Source organism: Cygnus olor, chromosome 7, assembly GCF_009769625.2.
Source record: "Cygnus olor isolate bCygOlo1 chromosome 7, bCygOlo1.pri.v2, whole genome shotgun sequence".
Taxonomy (NCBI): domain Eukaryota; kingdom Metazoa; phylum Chordata; class Aves; order Anseriformes; family Anatidae; genus Cygnus; species Cygnus olor.
In genome coordinates, this window is record NC_049175.1 from 29,765,902 (window position 1) to 29,781,582 (window position 15,681).

Consider the following 15,681-nt stretch of genomic DNA (forward strand, 5'->3'; position numbering starts at 1 on the left):
CCTTCCTTTTCTTTGCCATGTTTCCCAGAAGAAAGTAAACTTAAAAAAAAATAAAAATAAAACATTTTAATGCCTAATTTTGCAGCATACTACTGCAGAAAAAAAAAAAAAAAGTTTGCTTACCACGTTAAGGCTACAGCTATTTTTATATTGAAGTTTGCACTCTGCTGCCTTTGTCCAACTATTTCTGCTGTTCCCATTTCATGGCAGTTGCTTGAAGAAATGCATTCAAGTGGCAGGTTGTCACACAGAACAAAATCAAGACAGGTCTTAGTAGTCCCTTTCTGTAGACGTGATTTATATTCCCACACTGTTATTACTTGAGCTTGTTTATTCTTTCCGAGCATATGAAAAAGGATGAATTGCATCAAAGAGTAAAATGTTAGTGCTGATGCGTGCTTGGATGCATTCCAGTAGAGTTTGGTCAACCAGCTTCTGGAAGGTGCATCTTTTCAGGACCTGATTCAAATTTTTATTAACTCAATTGGGAGGAAGTTAATTGAAGCCTTACCAGGGAGTTAGGCTTGTGGAACGCCTTGATTGTTCTCTTCTAGCCTATCGAAATGCTTGGTATAGGGCTTAGTGAAATGTAAGGAAGGGGGATAGGCAGTAGTTCAAAGCACAGACCTTCAGGTATGAAAAGATCTCCAAACTTGACCCAAACTCGTTGTACGGAGTGAGTCTCATGGGCAGCTGGTTCATGGGAAGCTTTCTGTCAGCTTCAGCTGTATGTCCACAGCCTGGCAGTACTTGGGGTGAAAGTGTGGAAATGGAGGACACAGGTGAAACACAGTACAGACAAGAGCCACTGGCCTGGGAACAGGTTAATTCCTTCTTGCAAGCTACAAGCACACAGTCTGGAGAGTTCTTTCGACAATAACTGTTTAAGGAAAAACCCTGTTAGGGAAATATCCTGCGATCCCATGACAAGCGGAGATGTCACTCAGTGGCCTTGCACTCCATGTGCTAGTCACAATGTCTGCACCAGCTTCCAGATGTTCACAGCTCCTCTAGCTGTAGGCTATTGTGTGTCACTGCATTTCACGGCTGAACTGTTGTAATGCTTTGCTTTGCTTTGGAAGTGGGTGTTTTGCTTTCACAAGTCAAGTTCTTTGTGTTGTTTTGTTTTGTTTGGTTTGTTTGTTTTTAAGATTGTAAAGAAACAGGAAAACTGCATGAGAGGTACTCTGTATGCCTTGCTTAAGCAGTGACTTATGACACCCCACAGGGACCTTGATTTTTAACACTATTTTCTTTATGGTATTGATGTATTTGTAGGAAAAATCAGATTACTTTCTTCTTCCTTGGGTTTCTAAAAGTTATAGGCCCATGTAATGCAGGATTTAATTTCTTTTGAGTTCCCTGTCTTATCGTTGTTACTTCGGCTTACTCACAGTTAGTGTTCTTCCTGGTCTCGTTTGGAGTCCTTGTTGTTTTGAAGTCATTTAAAAACCAAAACCAATTCACAAAAAAAGGAAGACAAGAAAACCTGGAAGACCTGACTCACTAATCTCTCTCTTTTCGTTCCCAGAAGTACACTGCTATTGGACTACTGGGCAAAGCTACTGATACGTTGGATGCTACAGGAAAAATAACTGAAGAAAAACCTTACGGTAATCATAAATGAATCAATATGCTTGATGTTATTTGAAGGCATAAACGGTCTCTGTCAGAGAAAAGTGGAAAAGATGTTTGAGACTCTGTGAATTAAATTTAAATGTGAAATCAAACTAAGATTATTTCATCTTCAACTTCAGTGCTCATATAATTCAGTCCAGGTTCATGCAATTCTGCCCAGTGCAAGCATTCATTTCTGTTGAGGAAAAAAAACAAAGCAGACACTAGATAAGGGGGGTGAAAATAGAATTGGGCAGGACTGTGTCATCTTAAATCTTTAACAGGCTGACAAATGGCATGCGGTGTCCAGTAAAATTTTCATCTTACAGCGTGTAGTCTCACGAATGCTCTTTTAGTAACACCCTTCAAGGCCAATGGAGGAATAAAGCACTTAGATCTTCCCTCCAGGATGTCTGGTTAACTACAGACTGCTCGGTGTAAAAATGAGGATGGCATAACCTACCCTCTGCATACATTCACCTACTAAATCTTGCTCTTGCTTGCAGTTTCTGTCCTAATAAAGGCAATGTTCTGAACCACAGAGCATAGTATAAGGGTTTAAGGCTTCTGCTTAATCCTGACTGCACCTGTGTTGCAGTGGACATTTCACACTACCTGGGCTGTCTTAGAAACAGAGTGGGACTAAACAGCGACACACCAAATGCATTTACCATTAGTTCTTTCACAACCTTGGGGAAAAAAAAAGCAATAGGTAACTGGTTGCTTAGCAACTCGTATCGGTCCCACACTGTTTGTATTACCTAGTTATAAGCACATGAAGTAAATTATCTTTTTTTTTTAATAGCATGATGAAAAAGTAGCCTGGATTCCATTCCTCACCCCCAGCCTCCTTTCTTTTGTAGTCTTTCTTTTTGCATGAGGTAGGCAAGTATGAGTTTCTTGTCCACCTTTAACCCGATAGATCATTCTAAATTGTGTTATTTACTAGGCAGTGCTAGTCAGAGATGTTGAATCATTTGCTTCTGCCTCGGGATCTAGCTCTAAGTTTCTTTCTAAGCTTCTAAAGGACTAAGCATCTGCGTGGTATTTGAGCTGCTAATAGCCAACATTTGGTGATGCTGGTGGACGATTCCCTAGTCTTTGTATACCTGTCAGTGTGGAATGCTGTGGCTGCACTGAGTGTTCATTTCAAATAGATGAAATTCCCATAGTTGATTTAAAAAATAAGTTTCATGAAACTGTAGTCTTGCTTTTTAATTGTGTATTGCTTATGGCAGACAGAATTCACAGTGTTTTCATGAGCATTTCTTCCACTGACAGCTTCTGCTACAGTAGTTTCCTACCTCTGCACCACCTCCTCTGTTAGGGTGGTTTAGGTTTGTTATACTGTATGGCAAGTAAGCTTGGGGAACTGATTTGGGTTAAAAATAACCACTTTTTTGAGGTGCTTATCCTTTTAAAACTGAGATCAATCCCATGATCCATCTCATCATGCAGTTTCATGAAGGGAAGTATTGGCGTTGCTGGGGCAGCGTAGTACTGGGTAGGGGACAAAGCTTCCTTTTGCTGAAGCTGACTGCTGAAAGGGTTTCTTGTCAAATTGGCCTTAGTTACTTTCAATGTGTCTGCAAATCAGAGTTGAATTCTTCATAAAGAAGGAATAGAGAATGTGTACTCCTTCTCTTTCTGCATGCTACCTACGTATTTTATATTTTCTTCCTACCTCATCTTCCATAAAGCAGGTATTTCTATTCTTAACCAGTGCCTTTTCCAAAGCAGCTTGGCTTTCTGGGTGGCACACCAATTCCTAATCTTAATTGCTACTCCAGGAACATACACAGCAGGTATTTGAAACGAATTTCAGCTTTCCTTGACACCTAGAGGGATTCTGGGAGATGGTGAGCATCTGCTAGGGAATACCAATCCTGCTGTACCAGCAGAATCCGGGGCTGGGACTTAATGCAGGGAGAGGGCAGTAAAGCAGCCTGCAAGATGTTTAAAACTCCTCTGAATGACTCCACTGGACCCCAAGAGTAAAGTGCCTGAACAAAGTTGCCTGCTGTAAGAAAGTGTTACGTTTTAGTCCTCAAGGTGTCTCTGGACAGCACTTTGGAAAGCAAACTGTTGTGAATTACCCTTGCTCACAACCAAAGGATGTGTTGAAGAGAACTGCTTGGGTTTAACCCCTCCTGAACCTCCGAGAGTTTTTGTTTCTTCCTTAGCAGAAAAAGAACTTGTATTTCCACATGAGATTTACTTAGGGCTTCATACAGCTCCCAGGCTATTGGATGCTGACTTTGGAAGCACTGAGGATTTAATGTTCCTCTGAAGCTTTCTGAGAACATTAACACTTGCAGCCCTTCTGTAACTACGCACAGGAACGTGCATTCTGAAACCCGCTTCCTCCCAGCTGCTCAGAGACTGCATCCAGACATGGAGAACAGAATTTCTCAGGGTTTTCTACAAGTTTCTGCTGATTCTGCTAAAATGTGTTTAATAGAGCTACCTGGATAATTTATAAATAAATAAAAAAATGTAGTCCTTTCAGCGTTCTGCTTGTCTGTTTGCAGGCAATTGCTGCCAGACTGAGCTGAGGCCACTTGCTGTAGTTCCTTTGGACTGTCACAGTTAATTATTGTGGTCTTGTGTTCTGTTCTGGTATCACTTGTTAGCAAGCACAGGGCAAGATCACACTTCAGTGGAGGCTTTTTGAAGTTGTGGCACAGCCGGCGCCTTTTGGTTTGGTAACTTATTTAGCTTCCTTTATGATTACAGCAGGAAAATGGGTCAACAGTTATCAGTGTTCAGAAGTAGAAGTGTTGAAATTGTTTATATTAGAAGCTGAAAACATTATTCTGATGAAAACATTATTCTAAATGTTTTTAGAAGCCTTCAGGACGAGAAGTCTTGGGTGCTTTGGGATGCTGGTAGAATCGTAGGGAGCGGTCGCGCTGGAAGAAGAGCGGCCTGTGCAGACATCATAGAACCCACAGTCAGTCTAAGGGCGTACGAAGAAATTTAGAAAACAGTGTCAAATAAAGGTATTTCAAATAGCATGTACACAGAGCAGCTCCAGTCATCTTGTTCGAAGCTAGGGCTGTCTTTACTCCTGGGGTGAGGATGCGGTTATCTCTTGGGCCAAACCTAGACAGCCCGGACTGGAGTCATGGCGAAACAGGGCAGCAGTCTGTCCCTGAAAGGGCAGAGAGATGCAGTTTAAGCCCAGCTTCTAGCAAAACCTAGCATTTGCAATTAGGTTACTGAGGAGAGTGGGCTAGTTCTTGGTAGCAAGGGTGATTGGGATCTGTGACAAGTCCTGCAGAAACCTCTCTGCCGCTTACTCTCAGGGAGTGGAGAATGGGGAGAGAACGTTTTGGAGCAGTTGAAACTATGTAGCCTTTATGAACCTGTTCATATTCCCTGCTTCATGGAGCAATGCTGCGTCCAAATGGTGCTCTAAACTCGCTGCCAAGACAGGCTGTTAACCTACTAAACCTGAGCCCACAGCCAGGGGAGGGAGACCTGTGGGCATGGGGCCAGAAGGGAGATGGTTCTGCTGGGCAGGGCCGCGGTTCTGCACGGTGGGTGCAGTGATGGGGGAGCTGAACGGCAGCGAAGAGCTGTGTGCTCTGCGGAAACACGAGTCCAGCCTGGTGCCTGGGACAAATATATAATTTAGACATAGTGAAAGTGTTTGTTTGGGACTGGATTAATGGGGCATTCTTCTTCATCAGAGAGCTGGGCGAAAGCTGCAACAGATTGCTGTAGGAAAGAGCAAGAATCCAGTACAGCCCATTAACACAAAGGCAGTGCATGCTGGAAGGAAAAAAAAAAAAAGGAGAAAAAAAAAGAAGCATGTTTTGAGATTTTCAGAATTTAATACTGACCAGATTGTGCTATGATGCATCACAGAAGACAAATATGATTTATTCTGTATCTTAGCAAACTCATCTATAAATATTTACTTTGATAACACGCTGCACAGCTTTGTTAATGGCTTAATGCATCATTCCTCACATGGGTATTTTTTTTTCCTTAGATATTAAATACTAAATTCTACCCTGAAACAGCCTGGGTTTTGCAAGAAGGCAGACAGGATCACAGGCATGGAGTTGAGTCAAGCTAACTTTTCTGTGTAATTTTGATGTGATGCACTGCTAAACTACAGCAATGCTATCGGATTTAAACAATCATGTAAGAACCTCTTCAGAAGATGATCCAGACTTACTGTGCAAACAATTTTGTCATTCCTTCCCCATGTTCTGCTGTGCATTGTTCTTTCTCAGTATCCCTGACTGACCTGTGTGCCTTGCAACCTTGCAGTTAATAACTCTTCTGGGCAGCATGTGCTCCTAAGGCTGCAAAATGTGCTTGGCCAAAATGAGATGCCATATTGCCATCTTCAGAAGTTGCAGTGGAAAGAAAACTCTTCCTTTTTACTTACAGCATGAAGTACAGCTGTTTTGTAAAGGCTGAAAGCACAGGTCTTCTCCAAAACATAATGAAGGGGCAATAAATAATTTAATTTTATTTATGCTCAAGGATGCTGTTGACTTCATGTGACTCTAATATCATAGAATTACCGAATCACTTAGGTTGGAAAAGACCTCCAAGATCATCGAGTCTAGCCATTAGCCTAGCACTGCCAAGTCTACCACTAGAATATAACTTAGGAGGCACATGACTAGACAGTTACTGAAGGGCATTTTGGCTACAGATCTTTTGTACTCTAAACAAATTAATTATGAATGTCATCCCTATCGAATAGTATTTCAAAGGACCAGTGCAACCAACTACTTCAGTTATAGCCTTCTAACAAAGGCGGGAGGGGTACGTAGGTGTACTCAAGAGAGTAGATTTCCTGAAGCAGCTACTTTCTTTTACAGGATTTCTTCAGTAAAATTGCCTTACTTAGTATGTAACCATACCTTTGTGAGCATCTGCAGGTTAGATGTGTGATGGAGGAATTTAGTATGTTGTTCCAGATACAGTCTTTCTTCACTGGGAAAAAAAATAAAAATTGCAGTGTTTTTTCACTAGTAACCTGTTGGAATTTTCCCATGAGTACAGTTATGTACTTTTAAGAGTAGTTGTCAATGTTAGATGAGCATTTTATTCTTCTTAGTCCTTTAACACAGATTAGAATAGGACAAGTTTTGTAGTTTTGCCTAGTTTCCAAGAAAAATGAATTCGTAGTCCTGAGGGAGGAAAAGTTGCAAAGCAGAACTGTGTGTGTAGGGACCTGTGCCCTTCTGAAAGCGTCCAGACTGTCTTAATCACCTTGGACTGTTTGTTCCATTCTTCTTGTGATAATTCACACTCCTACCTACATTCTGTTTTTTATCTTTGGCATTTTTCATCCAATCTAAATTCAGACAAGAGGGACCACTTCTTTGTATCTGTTTGCAGAACGTGATCAGTTCCATTGGTGCCATGTGAATAACCGATGCTAACATACTTGTTTTCTTTCTACAGACCAGGTAACAAAAAGAGATCTTGAAAATGTGCTGCGGAAGTTCACAGGGGACATAATGCAGGTTCCTCCGCTGTAAGTTCCACAGCATTCAGAACTCTCAGGAGCGGTGTTCAGCTGTCAGGACTTGCCAACAGGAGTCAGTTCTGTCAGAAATAAAAAAAGAACGCGTTGTGGCAAGAGGGTAGAAGCAAGGCAGACCTAGGAGTTTAACATTTGGAACTGCAGGTCATGCTGATTTGAATATCAAGCACAAATGGTGACCTGGAGCCTGTTCTGTTGGTAAATATAGAGTAGCAGTCTTAAGCAGTTTTTGCAGGGCTTGGATTGTTCTGTCCTGTCTTACAATTAAAAGGGAAAGCCTCAAGACTTTAATTTTTTTTATGGGGTAGGGGGAGGCTTAATGACATCAGCACGGAAGTTCCTTTAATGCCTGCAAATTAGTTTTCTGGAAACTTAGAGTATGAATAAATTGTTAGTGATTTAAGCTTCCATAGCTTAACAAATTTCTTCCAGTCAGGTGAGCCATGGTAACTGGCAATATGCAAGTGCTTAGCTTGTGACAGATGGCTTTTCTGGTGATTTAAGCTAACATGCTTTCCTTTGCATTTGCAATGGATCGGTTACTGTGGTTCCGCTGTGAGCCCTGTAAGGTCAGCTATCCAGTAGGTGTTCTGCTTGTGTGACCTTTTCAAATTACCCTCTGGTAATTTGAGCAAGATCTTTCTTGATTTTTCTATAGTCGTCTTTTTTTCAGGGCCAGAGTTGGAACTTTGATGAAGTTTCATGTTATCACTGAATTCTTTATTTATTTTCTGTTAAATTCCACAGTGGTCCTAAACACCCTGGAACAAGGCTCTGTAACTTGGCAGCTGCTGTTCAGGGAAGACCCTGGTCTCAGTAGAGTAAAGGTGCAAGGCAGAATTACAGGCATTGCCCGAGCTATGCCCAGTGCTCACCCCACCACAGTACTGAAACAGAGCATGTCCTGCAGCCTTCTGAGGGGCAGAATGTTAGAGGCTGCTGCAAGTATTGTACCCTTTGTAGAAACCCTTAGTTTTCATAAACTACAAATTAAGTGATGAAACACTTTTAAATCCGTGCAGCAAGAGGTAAATTGAGGCCCGTCTCTTGTTTTCCAGTTTACATAGCTACTGGTGAAGGAGATTATTCTGTGTCCAGGAGATTTCAGAAGCGCTTGCTAGGTTTTATTTTTTTTGTACATGAGCATTTGGAGAGGATTAGAAGGGTAAAATGTATGCTGTTGTACAATATTAACAGGATCTGGAGGATGGGAAGCTTGTTCTGTTACAACAGTGTAACACATTTTCATGCTCTATCTGATCAGCTATTCTGCTTTGAAGAAGGATGGAGAAAGGCTATCAACTCTGGTGAAGAGAGGAGAAGCAGTTGAAGCAAAGCCAGCTCGGCCAGTAAGAGTGTACAGCCTCTCTCTCCAACAGTTCCAGCCACCACTGTTCACACTGGGTAAAGGCCGAAGATTATTATATAGAGTGATGCTCCCAGTTTGTTTGTTAGTGCTTATTTACACTCAGAATGAGACTAAGATATTGAAATGGGTTTCATTTCCCTCAGCTACTTATTTTATTGTGAGTCTGTGTGCACAGACTTTCACTTTGCAGTAAAAGCACCATATTTTGGTTTTAAGTTAAGCTGATTATATGTAATCTTTTCTGTGAGGGAAAATTCTGAGAGGCTGGCCAGGAGATTACTTGCATCTGTCCATGATTTCGCAGCCTCCAGCTCACTACTCCTTTCTCAGGTCTCCTTACTTCACCTGACCCATTCCTTTGCCCCAGTGCCCAGACTGCTGGCATCTTAGTTCGTCAAGGGCCACCATCAGTTACTGTCAGACCTCTTTCTAGGTTGCAGAGACAGGATCTTACCCTTCTGTCATACGTAAAAAAACGTGGGTAGTACATTAAGAAGCACCTTAATAAATAAACCAAAGATACTGTTGTAAATATTTGATGCAGGTGAGGGTTGGATAATCTTTTGCATTGGGCAACTACCTGGTTGACCTGTAGTCCTCTGATGGGCCGGATGTTATATGATGAGCAGGTATGAACCACAGAACTCGGTGCTGTGGTACTTCGGGCCTTACTTTATGGTTGGGTGACTAGCAACTGATCACTGGCAGAGGGGGAAGGGAAGGGTTGAGAGAGCAGGGAAAGTGAAAGGTGAATTTTAAAATGTCAGCAGCTTTTATTGGAGCTGCTGGTGTGCAGTATCTTAAAAAAAAACATTGATAGTCAGTTTAGGCTATTCTTGAAATAATTTGGTGTCATCATTAGAAATACAAAACAACCATCTGAAACCTTTAAAATGAATAAAACTGAAGCATTTTTTAACATACCACAGCAAGTACTTAATTTCTAGTGAGTTAGTTCGGTTGCCATTGTATTTGCCTTCCCTCCTGTCTTGGTTTAGCAATCTCACCCGCACATATGTTACAGGATGAATAATTGATGTTGCATCCTATAAATATTTTATCACTGGGTTGTTTGCTTAGTGCATTTTTACATTTGTTTGGGAGCATGGTCTCTATGTAAAGTAGATTTCACATTGTACTGGCAGTTTACCATGTCATTATTAACATTCCAGATGTTGAATGCGGCGGTGGCTTTTATGTCAGGAGCCTGGTCAGCGACATTGGCAAAGGTAGGCATGAAAAAAAAAAAAAGTGATGGTGTAAGGAATGAAAGTGTCTGTTTATAGAAAAATCTTGCCATTTTTTATATCTCCGGCCACCAGACTTACGTGCTATTTTGCAGATTGGTACTGCTGGCACTTGCTTTTATATACTAGGGTATTTTCCTTGGGAGCATGAGGGAATAAAGGCTAAATAATTGCTGGAGGACCCTGGGGGCTGGGGGATAAAAATGGAGCAAGGAATAGCACTGAGCAAGAAAATGCAAGGCAAGGTGGGATTTTTTTTTTCTCTCCTCCATATGTTAAAGCTAAGTCAGATTAAGGGTGAGAAGAAGAAGGATACTGTCTTTTTAAACATTATTCATCGCATTTTGAAAACAGATTGCACAGAACATTACCATGCACATAATAAACCCTATCTCCTGGAAAGACTTCTTCATTTGTGATGATTTTTCTAGTGTTTTCTTTCTCTTTTCCTTTTTCTGTGAATGGTGTTGCTTTCCCACAGGGTTATTTGTCTTGTGCCGTATATCTATCAAACTGCATGATGGAGAACAGATAGTCCATTTCATTTTTTTTTAAGTGATACATTCGCAGATCAAGAAACCAAGTGATGTGGGAGAGCTCTATGAATTTCAATGTTGTTATTTGTACTTAGGCAAGTCAGAGATTCTCCTATTGCAGTCTTCTGAGCATACTGGGTTGTGTTCAGTCCTTTAAAGACAAACCGAGATAAAGTCTCTACCCAGCTGGCTCTTTTTCAGAGTATGAAATGCAGTAAAAATCCTCCTGCATCTGCAAGTATGGGCAAGAATATTTTAGTACACCTGTGCACTTTCAAGTCAGTTCCAGTTGCTGACAAACAAAAGGGGTTATCTTTTGTAACCGCTCATTATGTAATTCTGTCCTACTTGTATTTAACCCATCATAGCATGTGTTTATATTTTGAATTTTTCCTTATTTTATATTATCCTGATGAGTGGCACAGGATAAAAATGTTGAAAAGCACGGACAAATGCTTTTCCAAAAACATGGAAAATAGCACATGGTCTTCTAAGTCACTTGAATACAGAATGTTCTGCTTTTATTTTATGTCATTATTTCTCTCTCATCATTCCGATTTAAATCTGGAAAACCTCCTGACAACTTTCTGTCAGATTTTGAACTCTTACTGCAGTGGAGATCTATTGAAATCAAAGGAATTCCTTGTCTCAGACTTAAGAAGATGTAAATGAGTGTTGAATCTTCATGAACTACCTTTTCAAACTAAGCAGAATAATGTAGAAGGCTACATATAAAAATACTTTTTAAGCGAGTTGCAAATAGTTAAATTTGACCATGCACTTCTTCTAAAGTCTCTTTTCTCCTGTACTGTAGAACTCTCTACCTGTGCCAGCATGCAAGAGCTGACCCGAACCAAACACGGGCCATTTACCCTAGAGGAGCATGCACTTCATGAAGACAAATGGACAATTGATGAAATTGCGCGATCTTTAGAGCATTGCATGTCTCTTCTCCCAGGAGAACCATCTCATAAAAAATTTAAGACAGAGCATCCTGGAGAAACTGCTGTGAGCTGTGAAGATAAGTGATAAGTTAGGTCAAGGAAAAAGACTGAATGATTGAGACATTTTAAGATTGGATTGGGATTGTCTTGCCTTTTGTGTAAATTTACAGGTCTGTATTGGGACAAACTGCAGTGCAAGAAAAATGGTTCTTTTGTTTTCTGGGGCTAGAACGTTCACTGAAAATATTCAGTGCTTGCTGTTTTCTGATCTGTTTATTTCCCTTGTAACATGCTGTAAATTGGTCTGCCACTGATGTCAAGTCTTCATAAACTTTTAAAGAACCTATGGGGTGTAATATAGCGGTTGTTAATAATTCCTCAATAAAAAAAATGTATGTCCTTAGGATTTGCTAAATGTGGTCCAAAGAAAAATCTTTTTCTTTTTTCCTCCTTTACAGCTGCTAATCAAACGCTGAAATACCATGGTGATAAGACTTTGATAGCTTAAAGGGTAGAAGAATGTGGAGTGACAATTTGTTTTCTTGAAATCCATTTCAGGAGGTGCCCACTTACTGCAGTTTCTGCTATGCTGATTGTTCTTTCAGTCAAATGTTACCCAGCATGCATTAAACCTAGATGCTGATGTTTTAGGTTAGGTCTGATATAGCAGTGTGAGTAGTTTACAAGTTTAAAGAGTCCATAAAAGTAACTGGTAACTGGTGCTATGAAAGATGCGGTCCTCATTACAGGTGTGTATATCCCGTCCTAACTGGTGACGGTCTATCATTTAAAGTGTAGCTACCTGTTATGTCCTCATCAGGCTTGTGGAATTTACCTCTACTGTGTATTGCTTGTATTGCTTGAGCTGTCTCCTGTGGATCAGGTGCTGCTGTGCTTCTGGGGTCTGACTGGTTTGGTGCTGACCAGAAGTTGGGTGGGCAACAGCGGGACCCACCATGAAGGATCTTTGCTGAAACCATTTTAGCTCAGTGGGGCAGTGAGGGCCTGTTCTGCAGTTCATTTGTTCAACAGAATCTGATTGCACTGATTATTTCTCACCACTGCTTCCCTTGAGGTTTCCAAAATGATTAAAAGACAGTGGTGTTTGAGAGTGCTAAAAAGCACCCTGGTGGATTCCATCTGTGTAACGGACTAGGAGGACTACCATATGTGTCCCCAGTCAACAAGTTAGTAGCAGTCTACTTCCCTCTTGTCATAACGTGGAACAAGAGGAATAGTTTAAAGATGTGAGTAATATCTGAGAGAAAGCCCTGCATTCGAAAGTGTCACTGGAATGTCATCAAAGAGGAATGGACTGGCTGCTGTTCTACGCTGCTGCTGGACAGGTGGGCTGCTGTGGCTTTGTACCACTCCTACGCCTTCAGTTTGTAGTTCTGGAGTACAGAGGCTCGATTCTCTTACTCTGAGTGACTCAATGCTGTGAAGCCAACAGGCTGTGGTTAGATCTTGTTGGGTGTATCTTTTACAAAGACATGAAAATTTGATTTAATGACTCCTTGTTAATTGCCTTGCTCCTTTCCCTGGTAAGTTATCTTGCTAGCTAATTACATCTATTGTTGGAAAGAAGTTGCATTTTATTCCCAGTTAGAATCTCCACACCCTGCATTTTATGTCTTTATCTGCACCTTACGTAAAGCAGCTTGCTCTGTGTGCTGGTATTATGTGAAATGATCAAGTTCCAACTTTGCTTTCAGTTTCAGAAAAGAAATAAATATCCCGAAGTTTCTTACTGCAGGATGCCGTTCCAGACGGCTGTATTTTTCATTTGTTTTCTATAAAATAAGAAACTGAAGTATATGCAAGATTAATGAAGCCCTCCCCCTCTTTTTTTGTGGGAGGATAGAGTTTATATTTTATTGTTCAGCAAACAGACAATTTTCTTCTTTTATATATATTCTGACAAAAACTTAAGGGAAATGCAGACTGGATGAAGTAACTGTTTTGAGAAATTATGATTTAGGAGATGGAAGAAAAGTGTTGTAAGAGAACAGTGGGAGATTTTAGTTTCTTTTAGGAGTACTTTTTGGTACTTCGGATAGGAACAGAGAAGAAAGATTATTTTCTGAAGAAATGAAGTAAAGCAGAAAACTTTATTTTCCCATGTACTTATTATGTTGGATGATCAAAGTCTTTGATTGAAACACACCTTCTCTTATTGTCCATATCCCTGTGGTCTTCTAGATTGAATAACTTCTCATTTTCTGTATTTATCCTTCTGAACTTTTACAAATAGCCAGTAGATATTATCCTATTAGTCTACTTCTTCCATCTACAGGGATTTGTTTCTTTAAAAATTAGTGCAATTGAGAAATCCTTCTACTAACAGGATACATTTGTATACAGTGCTGTAAGTGTCCAGCACATTTCAGATCTCAGCAGTTTGTTTAATGCTCACCATGGCTTTCTTGCTATTCCATATAAGACCTCCTGATTTAGGCTGCAAGTCCTAACATGTATGGAAAGCATAGAGAGAAAAGGAACACAGTTGTGCGTGTTCAGGAATCTGCATGAGGTGTGTAGACAGTGTTATTAAAGATTGATGGTACTTTCAGTCTACAAATAAAATTTCCCTCATTGCTTTTATTCATCTGTAGGAAAAGTGAGAGAATTTCACCAGCTGTACCTCAACCTTTTTTTTCTTTAATGAACTGCATCTCATATTAATGAACACCTTCTCTCCGGATAAGTTGTACAGCACTTCAGAAGCTATTTCACTTAGAAGTTGAGTATGAAGTATGCTTGGTTGCAGCTGTAAATGGCTGGATAGCATAAAAAATGATGGCAGACATCAGAGAGCGGTCCTTAGAAGGTAACGAGTGCATAAAGCCATGAACAAATGGTGCAGTAAGAGCCTGGTTTGTGACCACAGGTAAGTGGCAGCCCTAACCAGTTGAGCTATCTTTTTAAAAATTCAGACAGAAGCCAGCTTCTTCCAGTGTCTTTGCTACGTGCTCCACCTCATGTATGTACTCTTTCCTAGGAAACCCTGTGCTTTAATGGCTCTCTTCCGTCTAAGTCATTAGTCCCAGTAAGTAGTAACCAGGAAGCCACTGAAAAACACAGGAGGACCTTTTTTTGGTATGTTTTAATGAGTGTATAACCCAGTGTCTTGAAACTTTCCAGATCTGGAAGTAAGTGTTGTGTTCCCATGGGAACCTAGGGAAATAATCTCTCATTTTAACTTCTTTTTTCTTACTAATATGCACGTCTCTGAGATACCAGACTTCAGAACTGTGATTTATTCACAGAAAAACTTAAGTTGTTTTCAGAAGTAAATCATGGATCTTGATAACTGACGTTCATATCTCAAAATTAGGGGCTATCTGGAGTGAGAGGAAACATGCAATTTTTCTGAGGCCAGTAGAAAAGTTAGTACCGAGTGCCCAGCTGAGAGTGGTTTAGATACAAAGGGTGGTTAATAGGAATTTTATGCTCTTCTGACCATAAAACGCACGTGTCTCTGTGACCACTTAAAACGTGTCAGTGACACGGACGTAAAGATTTGTGTCATTTTAATGAGCATTGTTCATGGGGGAAGTCCTATTAGAAAAACATGTCCTGCTTTCTGACTTGAACATTGTTATCCTGAATTTGCACTCGTGATCTCTAGCCCATAGCAGCAGGCTGGCTTCCTCTGGCCCTGGTGCTGCTGCCAGTGCTGGGGCTAGGTCAATGAGATTGACAGGGGCTTCCTAACTTATCGCTTTCTAATGCCTCTGCCTGGCTGGGTCTCCTTCTTCCTTCTTTAAATGGTAGTTTTTCTGTGCATTTCATAATGTGTTTCTGCTGCCAGCATGTTTAGCACTTTTGAAATGTTTTTAAGTAAAATCAATAGGTTCTTTTTTTTTTTAACATTCATCAAGCTTGAGCCATTAGCAAAATATTCTAAGAGTGCCTTGATCAATAACTAAGCATTTAGCATCTTACCCTGCAGTTCTGCTTTTGATTTGTAAGTTTATTAGAAGAAAATAAAGTCAAACAACTTGGAATAACTCCCCAAATTTTGGGATACCTTATGATTTTATATTTTCAGTGTAATAAATGATCAAGTTGCTATTCTGAGCATGAATGGCTCTAAGAACTTAATGGCTGGGGTCATTCTTGGTTTGCTTGGCAGAGCCAAGGAATCGCTTGGCAACAGCATTCATTTTATTAAAAAGCCCTTAGAGAAACACAGGGAGCGTGCATGTGGACGTGTGAGTGTGTGACAACATGCAGCCAGAGGGAAGCCGTGTAGGCAGTGAATGGGTTCAGCCAGCCTGTAGGCGAAGTTGCTGTCCCTATTAAAAACCAGTCATTGTTTCTAATAGCCAGGGGTTTAATTCGCCTCTTTGTGAGACTTGATTAAGTAAATCACCAGTACTTAAGAGCATGTCAGACAAGCAGGGTTATCTGAATGCTTATGTCTTCACGCTGTGTAATGAGACCG

General features: G+C 40.6%; 1 protein-coding gene across 1 annotated transcript in view; it reads left to right on the top strand.

The window, feature by feature from the left end:
* The window catches only part of TRUB1 (TruB pseudouridine synthase family member 1), a 30,742-nt gene extending 19,096 nt beyond the window's left edge, over nucleotides 1-11,646 (top strand). The window contains exons 4-8 of the mRNA XM_040564046.1: nucleotides 1,532-1,613; nucleotides 7,054-7,126; nucleotides 8,400-8,539; nucleotides 9,677-9,733; nucleotides 11,102-11,646. Coding sequence (XP_040419980.1) covers nucleotides 1,532-1,613; nucleotides 7,054-7,126; nucleotides 8,400-8,539; nucleotides 9,677-9,733; nucleotides 11,102-11,316 — 567 coding nt within the window. The 3' untranslated portion in view covers nucleotides 11,317-11,646. The remainder of the gene's footprint in view (nucleotides 1-1,531; nucleotides 1,614-7,053; nucleotides 7,127-8,399; nucleotides 8,540-9,676; nucleotides 9,734-11,101) is intronic.
* The last annotated feature ends 4,035 nt before the right edge of the window (nucleotides 11,647-15,681 follow it).